The 13,722-nt window shown below is 53.1% G+C and overlaps 1 protein-coding gene and 2 long non-coding RNA genes across 7 annotated transcripts in view; 2 read left to right on the top strand and 1 right to left on the bottom strand.

The window, feature by feature from the left end:
* LOC109383386 (uncharacterized) overlaps positions 1-7,712 on the bottom strand; it is a 22,791-nt gene extending 15,079 nt beyond the window's left edge. For 2 of the 3 annotated variants that reach the window (XR_002124168.1, XR_002124169.1), the window contains exon 1: positions 7,476-7,712. This is a non-coding gene — a long non-coding RNA (uncharacterized LOC109383386). Of the gene's footprint in view, positions 1-6,940; positions 7,090-7,475 lie in introns of those variants that run through there. The other variant, XR_002124170.1, reaches the window with a different exon arrangement.
* On the top strand, positions 4,221-5,553 carry LOC109383385 (uncharacterized). The gene is made up of 2 exons (XR_002124167.1): positions 4,221-4,788; positions 5,175-5,553. It is a non-coding gene; the product is annotated as an uncharacterized LOC109383385 (long non-coding RNA).
* The window catches only part of SALL1 (spalt like transcription factor 1), a 24,551-nt gene continuing 17,214 nt past the window's right edge, over positions 6,386-13,722 (top strand). Inside the window, exons 1-2 of one of the 3 annotated variants that reach the window (XM_019643733.1) lie at positions 6,386-6,717; positions 8,546-8,638. In XM_019643733.1, coding sequence (XP_019499278.1) covers positions 8,563-8,638 — 76 coding nt within the window. In that variant the 5' untranslated portion in view covers positions 6,386-6,717; positions 8,546-8,562. Of the gene's footprint in view, positions 6,718-7,321; positions 7,357-8,463; positions 8,639-13,722 lie in introns of those variants that run through there. The other 2 variants (XM_019643725.1, XR_002124166.1) reach the window with 2 other exon arrangements.

The raw sequence follows: 13,722 nt of genomic DNA, 5'->3' as shown, positions 1-13,722 counted from the left end.
CGAGTCTACTCCCTCAACACGAGGGAAAAAAGAAACCTCGCCCTCCACTCTCTGACATCTGCGAATGTCTTAAACTACAGTTGCTGTGCTTCCCGGGAAGCCGTTATGACCTTGACAGCCGCGCACGTACACTCTCATCTCTCCCACTTCACACAGCCCCACTGCTAACAGGTAGTTTTGCTCAGACTTTCATTCTTTTTCCAGATTCTGCCCATAAAAAGTGTTTTAATCTCAAACCATGGGGGTGGGGGTGGGAGTGTTCGCAAGAGCACTTTTTGCATCCTGCCAGTGGATGTTAAATTACATTTGGTCACAATATGGTTCTAATGGTAATAATGAGTTGATCCATGCAGCGGCCATTAGCGGCTCTCAGTCCAGAATAGACACACACCTGGGAGGGTAGGACAGGCCAATAGGAAGGTTTTCCAGCCCAAACCTTAGCTTTGGCTGCAGAATGCTCTATTGTAATGACCATGATTAATTTTTAGAATCTGACAAAAACGGAAAGCAAAAAAAAGCCAGAAAAGTAAGGCCTAAGTCAACACTGTAAGTAGTTTATACCTTTCAAGGGGCCCCAAGAAAAACAGCACCTGTTTTATTGTTTTCTGCATAAACTTCGAGGAGTCTACACAATTGAAAAAAATAAAAAAATAAAAACCAAAACAGATCAAAACAAATGTGATCCAAATAAAACAGCCAGGTGAACACAGGCTGTGCCTAAGCAACAGGCCACTTACACATCCACCAGGGCTCATAAACTTTCCAGAAGCAGGAAGACGGTTTGTCCAGGGCCCAGGTGACCCTTCCGCACAATTGGGCTTGGGCTCATGCATAACCTACTCCAGTGTCAATTTTCTTTATTAGTTGGGGCTTCCTGTTAAAATGTTAGCAATTCCCTGAGATCAAGCACCCCTTTCACCTTTGCTCCTGTACCTTCCACTCACCCTCAATACTGAGTCACACAATAACATGTTCCCAGGAAATAATCTGTGATTCATCATCCGCCAACAAGGACAGGCAAAGAAGGGTTTGTTTCACAGTTGTATCGCCTAAGCCTAGCACATTCACTCTGTAGAGTGAATAAATGGACGGACGGATGGATGGATGGATTGGATGGATGGATGGATGGATGATGACATTTTAACCATCATTTGATCTTCACAACAACCCTGTGAGGTAATAACAATAATAGTTAACATTTACATTGTGCTAATTATATGCCAGCCACTATTCCAAATTCTTCACACACATTAATTCTTTTAACCCTCAAGAGCTCTATGAAATAAGGACTCTTATTATCTCCATTTACCAGATGAAGGAACTCTTGGAGACATATGGAGGTCACGCTGCTAGGAAGAGGCAGAGCAAGCATTGTGTTCCCTCTCCATTAGCTACACTTTATGGAGCAGGAAACAGAGGGTAGTGACATTAATTTGACCAAGGCTACCCCCTACATGGTGCACAGCCAGGACTGTTAAATGACAGAGCCAGGATGTGAACCCCAACAGCCTGACTCCAATGCCCATGCAGGAAATGTGAAATGAAGCTGGTCTGTGGCAAATATCTGAAATCAGTAAAAAAAAAAAAAAAAGAGAGAGATTGTGGAAGGGGGCTGACATACGAGGCAGGTTTTCTCACTGCTATTCCCCCAAACTGGAGGTTCTGTGGGGTCCAGGAAAGAGAGGGAAAATAATAACAAACCTGGAAAATGGGGGCTCCATCTCCAATTCCCCTGGAATCATTATGGTTTGGGTAGGAGAAAGAGATCTGCTGGCATCTTTCTGTTTTCAGTCCCTGGGTAAAGGCACAGCAAAGCCTGAGCCACGTACTAAGCAAAAGTTACATCCATTCCAGCCTGAGCCAAGTGCTGAGCGAGGCCTCTCAAGGTTTTACTACAAAATATGTCAGAGTCTTGGGTGGGGGTGGGGGTGGGGAGCCCAGGACGAAAGAGTGGAGGCCAGGACAGAATGAGAATTATCAACGGGAAGAGGAAGAAGTTCGAGCTAGTTCCTGACATTAGGGTGTAAGTGTTGATGGTTTCAGGATTATGGCTTAGATAATTGCTTCTGTTTTGAGAAGACACAAGGAAGCAGGGAGACACAGGTTTGGAACCGGGAGATGCCAGGTTCTAAAATTGAAAGGTGCATGTTACAATGTATATTAATTTCCAGAGAGCAGTGGTGTTCCTGCGGCTGGACAGATGAAGCTGGAAACCGAGAGAAAGAAATGATAGTGTAATAATTAAGAACACTGTTGAGTCAGAAAAGGAAACAGAAGGAGAAGGGATGGGGGTTGCCCCCCTCCCCCCCACCCGTTCTTATTCATCACACATAGGGAGCTAAGAAGGTCTGAAGGCACAGGACTGATGAATTAAAGTTTGTCGTGGGGACAGGGGAAAGCTACAATTCTGACTCAAAGTGCAGCCCCAGGAGAAACACATCTTTCCCTCACGCTGAGCAGCACTTTCTCAGCGGAGAGAAACCCAAAGAAATATTCCCTATGAAAGTCACAGCTCAGCAGAGACTTGAGGGATTTGTAAATTACCAATAATGTGAATGGCAGGCAGGCCTTGCTCACAGGCTGCCAGGCAGACAAGGGCCTGGCCCCCCAGGATGGTTCTGAAATCAGACCTGGCCATTTGAATTCTACGGAACAGAAACCAAAAGGTGTTTTCCTCCATGAACACGGCCCCAGGAGAAGTCATCCCCACGCAAGGACTCACTGCACACAAGCTTTTCATAAAACCAAGATGCACATCTCTGAGATTTTTTTAAATCTGTTCTTTAGAAAGGTACGTGTTGCTAGAGAAAGTGACAAGAGTATAGTTTTCTTAAAGTTTGCAAGAAATTTGCTAAATTAGTTCATCTAAACGTCTGATAGGGAGGTCATTTCAGGGACTCTATGAATGAAAATAAGTTTCCTGGAAGACCCCCAGGCACCCCCCACCACTCCCACCCAAATGCACACAGCATACAGATCTCACACTCTTCCCAACAGATGCCATGTAAGAAATCATCACTCTTCACTGGATCCCTAAATCCTACTTCTTGAGCTCGAAAATGGGGGTCTGTGAGCCCTCTGGGGTTCAGCCGACTTAGTTAGCACTGGGTTCCAGAGACTGGCTACACTCGTTTGCATGGTGATGATTTCTGTCCTTTTTTTCTTTTGCCACGCTCAGAAAACCGCAAAGGGATTTCAACCAGAAGGAAGCAAAGGTTTTCTCCTTATAAATTCGATTAGTCTTTTCCACTTTCTCTACCTTGAGACATTTCCTTTGGGAGGAATTTTATACCCAGACACCCCTTAGTGAGGCACTGTTGCATGCGGGGCGCAGTGAATTTAAGTGCAAGACACTCGAGGTGGACGGAAAGTAAAACTCGCAGGCACCAACCAGCACTTGCGGTCGCCAGCGAAGTGAGATTCTAAATGCCTGCGTGGGGATGGTCCTGCAAGATTTGACAGACGAAGTTTGCCGCGGGCGGGCGGGCGGTGTGGGACCCTCGGCTGGGACGCGTGCGGCTGGTTACCAAGTCCGCCCTCCGCTCACCACCGCTGAATTTCCCGCCGGAGCCGGCGCCTGGGAGCCTGGTCCCCGCGCTGCACCCGGCGCCGGGCTGGAGATAGCCCTTGGCTGTGGGCGGCGGAGTCCCCCGGAAAGGGCGCCTTTGCGCCACCGGGAGTTGACGGCTGGAGAGCCAGCGCGCAGGGTGCACACAGCGTAGCCTTCGCCGTGCCGAGACCGGGGGTGCCCACCAAGCCTGCTCCCCAAGGCCTCGGATTCGAAGCTTTTCCAGTGGCGGAGGAGACGTTAGGATTTGAGCGACAGCAGTTCGGTTAAGGAAGGAGTTTCTGAAACTCCGGGGAAAGGCAAGTCCCAGGGCTTGGAAAAGAGCCGAGCCTACGGAGAGCTTTCCAATCTTGGTCTTTGCTTTCTGTCATTTTTCTACCACCACCCCAACTCAAGGAGAGAGTACCAAGGGCTAGGGTACTAACCACCTCAATGCTGCCTCCCTTTCCCCCTCCCCAAACTTTCAGATGAGAAAAATACAAATAAACGCGGAGTGGTTAATGCCGGTGCATTCAGGTGTCCTCATCCCAACACATACACCACCACCGCCGCCGCCGCCGCCGCCGCCACCACCGCCACCACCCACTCCGTCCCTCCCACCTCCGGGGAGGGGAGGGACTGGGAACCTGATCTCCGGGCTCCCGCCCTGAACGTTTCCCCATCAATAATGTGATACCATCGCTGTGCATCCACCCCCGCCCCCGGGGCGCCGGGGCCGCCTCTTCCCCGCTCTCTTCGTGGCTTAAGAAAACGAAACCTCCGCTACTGCCCTTCGAGCTCAGGCCAGGGGCCAGCGGGGGCTGGGGCTGGGGATTGGGGAAGTAGGGGCGCTGGGGCACCCGCAGAGCGCGTGGGGGCGTCCTTCAGTTCGCGGGTGCCCAACCAGCGCCCGCGGAAAGAGAAGGGGGGTCCGGGGGCCCAGGCCAGGCCTCATTCCAGGCTCCATCCCAGACCCCGGGGTCAGACTGGGCCAGAAGAAGATATTTTGGGGAGTGAAACAACCGAGCCTCCGGAAGGGAAGGCCCTACCCCTTCTCCCCTTTCCAGGATCGGGGACCAAGCTGAGAGGCTCGGAAACCCCTTTGCTGGGAATTCAGTTGTGGCCCGCGGCCTTGGGGCACAGCCCTTCGGGCCTTGCCAACTCACCAAGGATGCTGTATGTCTTGGGAAACCCGAGGGGACGGACTGGTAGAAATGAAGGCATCAGGCCGCCCCCAAAATGTGAGTTTGCACAACTCTCCAAGCGCCGCTCCGGGGCGCGGTTCTTGTCGACCCACGAGGTCACGACCCTGGCGCAGCCGCTGCCTCACTTCGGGCCACCCCCATTGTCTAGCGTGGATCGGCCCCAAAGTGTCAGGCTGTCTGGTGGAAATGGCAAGTCCGAATCCCGTCACCCCGATTTCCCCAGCAGCTGCCCCACCCAAGGCTGGCACCGCGCGAGCCCCTGCAGAGCGCCCTGATCCCTTGGGTGAGCAAGCCGTGGGGATGGGCTCCAGCTGGAGCACTTCACTCGCACTCGCCGCCTTCTTTCTACCCGCTCAAAAGTAAAAATCAACCCCTACTCTGTCTCTTGTTTTTATTAATTTAATTATTTTTTTGCCTCGCAGCACGCGAAGCCTCACCGGCGTCCTGACTTTGCGGCGCTCGCGTCAGCGAACCAAGAAACTTGGGCCCGAGACAACGGCCCGTAATTGATGTATTGCCATCAACAATAAAGCCTAACTCTCCTCTCCCCGCCATTTCGACCATTCCCCTCCTCCCATCCCCCCTCCTCCACCTCCCTTCTCCTCTCCGGGCCACAGAGGGAAAGAAAACAAACAAGAAATTAGCGGGGGATGCGGCGCACAGAGCGAGACGCCCGCCTGTACGCCGTCGAGGACGCAAAAGAACGAAAAAAGTTACTAAAGTTTGGATCCCCCGAATTAGTTAGTCTCTGCTCGCCCATTTTTAATTAAACATCGCGAAGCTGCCTTTGCGTGTGCATTCGTTTGGTTGTTTGTTCTGATGTTTTGGGGGGAGGGAAGGCCCCCCCCCAATCTTATTCACACATAGAGCAAGTATCTTACACGTGTGAAGCTATTCCCGGGAGCTCCCCGGGGCACACGAGGCGCGTCCCGGGCAGAAGCGTTTGCGGGATCTCCGGCTCTGCTAGGTTCCTGGAGGCACGCGGTGCCCCGAGGCCCGGACTTCCAAGAGGCCAAGATTGGAGCGGGCGGCTCCTAACGCGGGCTTATCCAGATAAACGGGTGTGCGAGTGCACACGGATGCGTCCGTGTACCTGGGAGAGTCGCGAGGACCACCGTTTGCGGGGAGGGGTGGGTGCGGGATTTACACGTGCTCCTGTACACTTTCCCGGGGGGCTGGGGAAAGCGAGCGGCCCGCACCCCAGGAGCACGCAGATCCATCTTTGCTGAGGGATCTCTTTAAATATTCAGTGAGAAATAATGGCATTTGAGGCACCACCTATGGAAACATTATTATCTTCATTCTTCAACATCAGCTTCACTGATAGCTTCGTTTGTCTTTTTATCAAAATCTACTGTAACCAACAGGACCTGGGGAGAAAGGGAGAACAAGGCGGAGATGGTGTGTGTGTGTGTGTGTGTGTGTGTGTGTGTGTGTGTGTTAGGGACCAAGCGAGGGCAGAAGAGAGGAAAAATAAAGAGGGAGAAGAGAAAAAGGTGAAGAAAGGACGAACAAGAAGAAAGAAAGAAGTTACACCAACGGGGGGGAAAATGGTCGGCAGGAGAAAAACAGAAACATTTACCCATACACAAAAGATTTAGATTATACATATATATAATTTTAAAAGGCCCAAGACGCTGAGAGAGATCACTGGGGGAAGCGCGGTGAGGGACCGGAGTACCCGAAACTCTACTCGGAAGATCCGTGCCCACTTCGCGCGAACCGACCGTGGTGCTACCCAGACTCAAGGGCGCTCCCGAATTGGGGCGTCCTTATGAGCCCTCTCCTTTCCCGATCGCGAGATAGGGCAGGGATTGTGTATCTGCACCCCCACCCCCCCGTTCCTCCCCATCACTCAGCCGAAGTTTAGTTTGTCCTTCGGGCGCAGGACTTCGGGAACCCTGGAGCGAAGAGACCCCGAGGCGCGAGGGGAAGAGCTAGGCTGCTCCGAGAACTGAGCCTCAGGTTCGCAAGCGCCCGAGCCCAGAGGAGGGAGTGAGGGACCCGGGCTCCCGATTCGGGGCTCTGGGGCGCGCGGGTAGGGAGGCTGCCTCCTCGCCTGGGGAGATGGAGCTCGTGCGAAAAGTTTGGGTGCCGCGCTCGGCAAGTGCCCGAGGTGGAGGCGAGCTTCCGCGGGGCCAGGCAGCAACGGACAGGGACCCCCCCACACACACACGCACGCACTCACTCCGGGCTCAGCTTGGCCACCTTGTCGCCAGGAGCCTGGGGCACGGCCCCCACCCCCGGGGCAGGGAGCCTGGGGGTCGCGGGGACTGGCCTCGCCCAGGGCCCAGCCCGGCCGGGCCGCGCCTCTCGCGGCCGGGGGCGGGTTGCAGCGCGCAGGGTAAGCGGCGGCCCCTCCCCTCCCCCCGGCGGGAGCTGAACTCGGATCCCAGGCCGGTCCCGGCTCTCCGCCCGCCCCGGGCTCGGCGGCGCCACCGCGGCCACCGCCTCCCCGCGGAGTGACGCGCCCCGTAGCCAACCCGGGCGGCCGGGGGGGAGGTCCAGGAGGGGACCTGGGCGGAGCCGTGCCGCCCCTTATCCCACGGCTCGGGGCTGCTTCTCCCGAAAACTTCAGCCCTAATTGTCCTGGGAATGTCCGAGGTAGAGAAAGGGAGCGAGGGAGCAAGCGAAGGCTGGCGGATCCGGGCCCTTCGAGAAGGATCGGGGTGGCGGGAGCGCCGCCCCTCCCCCCCGGCCCCAAACCCATTACGTTCCCAAACCTTTCCTGGGTCCTCTTCTCCGCGCCCCCGCGAGCCCGGGATCCAGGGGCAGGAGAACTCGGGGCGATGGAGCGCCGAGCCAGGCGGCGAGCGGGCGGGAGGCCTGACCGCGGGCGGGAGGCGGACCGGCGTGGGGCTGGCTCGTCCCCACTCGCTTATTTTTTTTTTTATGGGGGTGGGGGGTGGACTGCTTTCTGGTAGCTCTTAAAGAAACGAAGAAACACTCACGAAGCGGGACTTCCTCCCCCCCCCCCGCCGGCCGGCGCGCCTAGCGCCGGAGTTGGGAAGTTCGCGGCGCGCCCGCCGCCCGGGTCTNTGGGGCTGGCTCGTCCCCACTCGCTTATTTTTTTTTTTATGGGGGTGGGGGGTGGACTGCTTTCTGGTAGCTCTTAAAGAAACGAAGAAACACTCCCGCCGCTGGACTTCCTCCCCCAGGCCGGCCGGCCGGCGCGCCTAGCGCCGGAGTTGGGAAGTTCGCGGCGCGCCCGCCGCCCGGGTCTCCAGCCCCTGCGGCCCGGCCCCACCCCCCGCCCGGGCAGCTTCACTCCGGGGAGGGCATGCTAATTTGGGTCGGCCCAGCCCGGGATGGGGGGGGGCGGTGCTGCCGGGAGGGGGGCGCGGGCCGGAGCGCCCAGGGCGCAGAGGCGAGGCGAGGAGGCCGGCCCCCCGCGGCCGGGCCGCGGAGTCCCGGGCGGCCGCGAAGAGGGTTAACCGAGTGCCGGGCGGCGCGGCGCGCAGAGCCAGCCCCGCGGCCGGCTTATTGGGCCAGCGCGCGGAGAGACAGGGGTCTGCAGCAAATCACGAACTAATTGATTAAGGCGAGCGGGTTTGAATAGCGCTGGCCCGGTGCCAATCGCCTTTCAAAGAGCCCCTCTATGATTAATCGCAATGCATTATTGATAATCATAATTATAGCAGGACACATGCGCGCTGCGCCCCGGGCCGGGGGGCCGGGGAGCCGGGGAGGGGGCGGGCGGGCCGGCGGGCGGGGGGAGCCGCTGCCGCCGCCGCCGCTCGATTTCCGTAATTTTGAGAAGATTTTTTTTTAGTAATTTTTTATTCTGCCCCAGCTGATGTTTGAGCCAGCATGTCGCGGAGGAAGCAAGCGAAGCCTCAACATTTCCAATCCGACCCCGAAGTGGCCTCGCTCCCCCGGCGAGATGGTGAGTGCTCCGGCCCGCGGCGCGGACACACGCGCACACGCGCGCTCACATCCACGCACCCCGGGAACCCACGCACACGCGGCGGGCTCCCGCGCCCACCGCCCCGCCGCGGCGGCCCCGCTTTCCTTGGAGACCCGGCGCATTTTTTTTTGTTGTTTTTTCCTGTTTAATTTTCAGTTTGCCTCCGCTGGGCTTCCCTGTGCCCCGGGGAAAGCAAACACTTATCCCGGCGGGATCTTTCCGGAGTTGCAGGGTCCTCCTCGGAGGGGAGAGAGGGCACTCCGGCCTTGCGCCTCCGTCCCGGCTCTTCCGGGGAGCGGATCCCAGGACTCGCGAAGCCGCGGCGGGGGTCCCGGGGTCCCGCGGGGGGGCGGGCAGAGGCGGTCCGCACCGACCCGCGCGGGGGTCCTGCGCTCCCCGCGCCGCGCCCGGGGCCCCCGGCCGGGCCTCCGCCGCCCGGCCCTGCTGCTGGCGGGAAGGAAGTTGACTCCGTGCTCCGTGCCGAACTCGGAGCATGGGGAGCTCCCTGCGCCCCCCACCCCACCCCACTCACGTTCCACCTGGGTCCGCACCGCCGAATGGGGTGCCTTTCGGGGTTCAGAGCTACAGGAAGATGGGAACCGATGTCGGGGCGCCCGCGCCTGACACGCTGGGGTCGTGGAGAGGTTGGGGGGGCTCTTGGCTGCTGGTCGCTCCGGAGACAGTGCCGGCGGACGGGAGAAAGGGTCGGACTCCGGCTGCCCACGGTCATCCCCGCACCTTTCCTCCCAAAACATGCATCCCCCCCAATCCCAAGAAATCTACCCCCCGAGGGCCGTGGTACCCCATTTTTCAAGAGACGCAGCGGTCGTTTTCCAGGGCCCGAGGGCTCTCTAGCCCGAGGAGAAGCCCCTGAAACGGAGGCACTCGCTTTCTCCTTTGGAAGCGACAACTGCGGGGTCCCGGAGGGAACGAACAAGCCCCGAACAAAGTTTGTGTGAGGGGGCTGAGGCCAAGAGTGGGCGAGGTCGGGCGGGAAATCTGGGGTACGGGCGGAGGACACCGCGGATCCCTCCTTGTCCCTGAATGGGTCTCGGTTTAGGGGCCTCCGAGCTCCCAGGCCCCGCGCCGGAGGCGATGGAGCGGCTCCCGGGCCCCATGAGGACCAGGGGCAGCCCTGGCGTGGTCTCAGAGGCTCCTCATGTCTCCCCGGATGCTTGAGTCCCGGGCGGCATTGTGGGGTGTGGAGGAGGGAGCTGGACCCCGACAGGGCTCAGGAGCGGCCCTTCGATCGGCACCTCTGTCCACTCAACTCTGCCGCCGCCCGGGCCCCACGCTCCCGGCTCCTTCCCCAGAGGCCTGCTTCTCAGTAGAGCTGGGACGCGAGGACCGGCGCAGAGAAGCCGGCAGACCCCAGCTCCCTGCACCCGCTGGCAGTCGGGAAAGGGAACCCCTGGCGTGGGGGTCCCTGTGAGAAACTGGGGTGCACTGAGACTGATCGAGAAAATTGTTTACAGCGTTTGTTCCCCCCACCACCGCCACCCCGTACTTTCTCAAGCTTCAAGCCTTACACAGAGTCTCTGCGATTTCTCAGTCCGCTGAGAAGAGCCCCCCTGAACCTCGTTTCCCACCCCAGGCGAAGCTGGGTACTCGAGGTAAATCGAGGTGGAATGACCTCGGGCCTCTGCAGCAGCTGCGAATATTTTTCCGGGTTTTCTCAGCTGGCTTCATGTGTCCTCGCCCCCTCACTCATCTTTTCCTGAAGTTTCTAATGAGACCATCCGCACTGTAATACTATTAAAGTTAACAATGAATATAGGAAACACCAAAGAAAAGGCTTTTTAGTCTTTTTTTATAAATTTGTACTGGTTCCATACATTTTCAGGAAAAAAAAACCACGCGGGCTTCGCGGAGAAGTGATGCTTGCCTGGTCTTTTCCTTTTTCCTATGGCCTTCTGAATCCTGAATTTTTAATAGTTAAGGTTTCTCATAAATCGATAGCATAAAAGGAGTTCACTACCTCTTACCATTATTATTTATTAGGACTTTTTTTTTTTAGTTTATTTGAGCTTTGAGGTAAGTTAATTAAGGAACTGAATCAAGTTTCCCTTCTTTTTCCTCTTTATTTTACTTTCTTTCTTCTTTCTTTTTTACCCCCCAAAGCTGGTTCATTGTCCTAAGAAGCAGTAAACTGAGGGGCGCGGTAGGAAACACTCCCCCTCCCAGCCCCTCTCTCCCCTCTGCCCACCCCCCCCCTTTTCTTTGGTAGTAATGATTTTAGGTTATGACTGTTTTTACATGGTTGAACAATAAGTTTGGGAGAAGCTGCCTAGAGGGTAGATTTTGTAATAGGGTTACAGGATTTAGTATGTTGTAATAATATTAGTACACAACTAATCCTCCTCAAGGTCTGACTTACAGCAGGGCCTTACACACTCCAGTTCTTTTTATTTGGGAATAGTTGTGAGTTAAACGGAACTGGGAGTTGGTGCTATATCTCAAAGTTACCTTTAAAAAGTCACCACCTTTCCTGCAGTGGATTCAGCCATCCAGTTTCTCCCCACACATAACACACGCTTCAAGGAGTTGTTGGCTTTGGGGGAATTTTTGTTTTGGGGTTTCTTTTTTTTTTTTTTTTACTGAAATATAAGGTTGTTAAATTTTTAGAAGACAAACCTGTATGCAATGTGATTACTTTTTCTTACACCTTGAAATGGTCTTAAAATGTGGCAAAGGAAATATGGGCATACCAAATTAAATCTAGCTGATGCTCTTGTCATAGGCTAGCACCTTCACGTTTTACACTGTCTGCCTCGAGTGGAACGTAGAAAACTCTGTGTCGCCCAGTTACAGTAGCCCTGAAAAGGTGACTCCCCAGCCTTGGGACCAGCCAGGGCCACTGTTCTGGGTGCCATGCATGTGTGTGTGTGAGTGTGTGTGCACGTACAAAGAAAACCCGAGCCATGCTCAACAACCACACTGAGAACTTCATCGGAACAAGTTCAAGAAAACAAGATTATTTTTGTTGATCTTACAGTGTTCATGTTGTAATTCTACTTTAGTGAATCTGGTATACCAGAAACACTCTGAAAAATAAACCTGGGGATTTTTCTGTTTCCTATGAAACCCAAGATTATGGCAAATATGACTTGTCTCTTAAATATATTCAACAAGTCTTGAATTACTTGTAGAATGGTGACTGCCATTGGAAAAAGTGTGTACCGAGACAAATAATTCTGAGGAAAGGGAATATTAGAGTCTAATGATTTTGTATGTGGGTTCTTTACTAGAAATTTGGATTTCAGGGGTGTGTGTGTGTGTGTGTGTGTGTGTGTGTGTGTGTGTGTGTGTGTCTCGGGTTCTTCTTCCTTGGGTTGTGTTGTGTTTTCAAGATTCCTGTAAAACGTGGAGAGCCCATTCAGGCTCCCTTTATTTATTAAGGAAGTATTTTGGTGCTCAGCTGTTTTTCAAGGAAATGATAATATTGGAATAAAGATTAAAACATCATGAACTGCAGATGAAACATTGACTGTCATAAAAATTCTTCTCATTTATATTAATAATGAAATTCTATTATTTACCAAAGTAATTTACTCATTGCGAGCAGCTTAATGGCAACACATTGATTTCTGGGCCTAAAAGGTTAGAGAGAACTATAATGAATTGCTTTTTTCAAAATGCCGACACCTGCAAGATAAGGCAATTGGAAAGAATTTATGTTTAATCAGGCCTACCTTAAGTTTGTGGCATAATGGAAGATTCTGAATGAAAAGATGCGAACTGTTTTGGGGGGGATTTGCCTCGGGTTGCATATGCTTCCTAAAATGTTAAAAACAAAAACACACAAACAAGCAAAGTGTATGTAGGCATGGGAGAGGATGTGTGAAAGTAAATTTGTGATACTGAATGTTTTGTGGTTTATTTTACATCAAGTTTGTCCTATAGTTTATGGGCGCAAGTGACAATTTATAGGGAATTCTTGGGGGACTTTATTTCATTCCTCTCTATGTTTGTAGGTAGCAAGTTTTTTATGTTTATTTTTTTACCAACAGTCCTTTCAAAGACAGAAACCAACATTTTTTAATGTGGAAATCTCACTGGGAAATTGGGGAAGAAATTGGTAGGCTAGTCAGTTCCCCAAGTTTTTTGAAATTGTGAAAAGCCAAGCTCTGTGTAGTAACCAGAATCAAATTCCTCCTGCAGTCTTAATTTGGTTTTTCTAAGATATGTCCTGGTGCAGCTAAGCCTGTCTTCCAAAATATTCTTAGATTACCCAAACTGAAGTAATTTAGCAGTATTGCGAAGGAGATGGTAAATTATCCTAAGAACCACCACCCCTCCCCCGCAAAAGAAAAAACTTTGTGTGCCAGGCTTCAGAAAACCTAGATGTGTCGGGCTGTTTTAACCTTTGCTAGCCCCCTCCCATGCAAAGGTGACAAGGTCCAGATCATAATATGTCCTTCAGTATCTTCCCAGTGACCCCCAAATTGAGTCCTGCTAGTCACTTAGCAGGAAGTTAGTAGTTTATTTTAGTTTCACCTTATCAGCTTGGCTTCTTTTCCTAACCTTATTCCCCTGTCACCCTCAGATGCCAGACCCCCAAAGGGGAAGATTGACAGGTAGTTCCCATAGCCCAGTTTTACCCTCAAACAACAGGGATTTAGTTTCTTGTGCCTTTGCCAATGTTTATGTAGTCAAAGTTTAGATCTCGTCTTAAGGAGTCTCTCTTTTACGCGTCACTGGAATAGGAAAGCCACAAAGAAGTTTTTGAACAAACCCTTGCAACTGGAACCCCATCTAGTGTTCAGTTTGATTCATCCAAGGGGAAGACATTTTCCCCCTTTCATTTCTGGTGTACCTTAGGTGGGCTTGTATCACTATTTTAAAAGGAGTGTCTTGTCCGTGTTGTTTTTTTTTTTTCAAAGATTTCACTTGGATTCTTCCACTGGAGAATACACTGATCCCAGTCACAACACTGAGGAAACTTGAAAGGTGCCAGTAAATTTGTCATTTGGTTGCATATCACACAGAGGAAACTTAAGACATTACAGAAAATATGCATGGCATATGTTGCAGTGTTTAAAATCTCTTTGGAATTTTAAGCT

Source organism: Hipposideros armiger, unplaced genomic scaffold (assembly GCF_001890085.2).
Source record: "Hipposideros armiger isolate ML-2016 unplaced genomic scaffold, ASM189008v1 scaffold_4, whole genome shotgun sequence".
NCBI lineage: Eukaryota > Metazoa > Chordata > Mammalia > Chiroptera > Hipposideridae > Hipposideros > Hipposideros armiger.
This window is presented reverse-complemented; position numbering and strand designations above follow the sequence as displayed.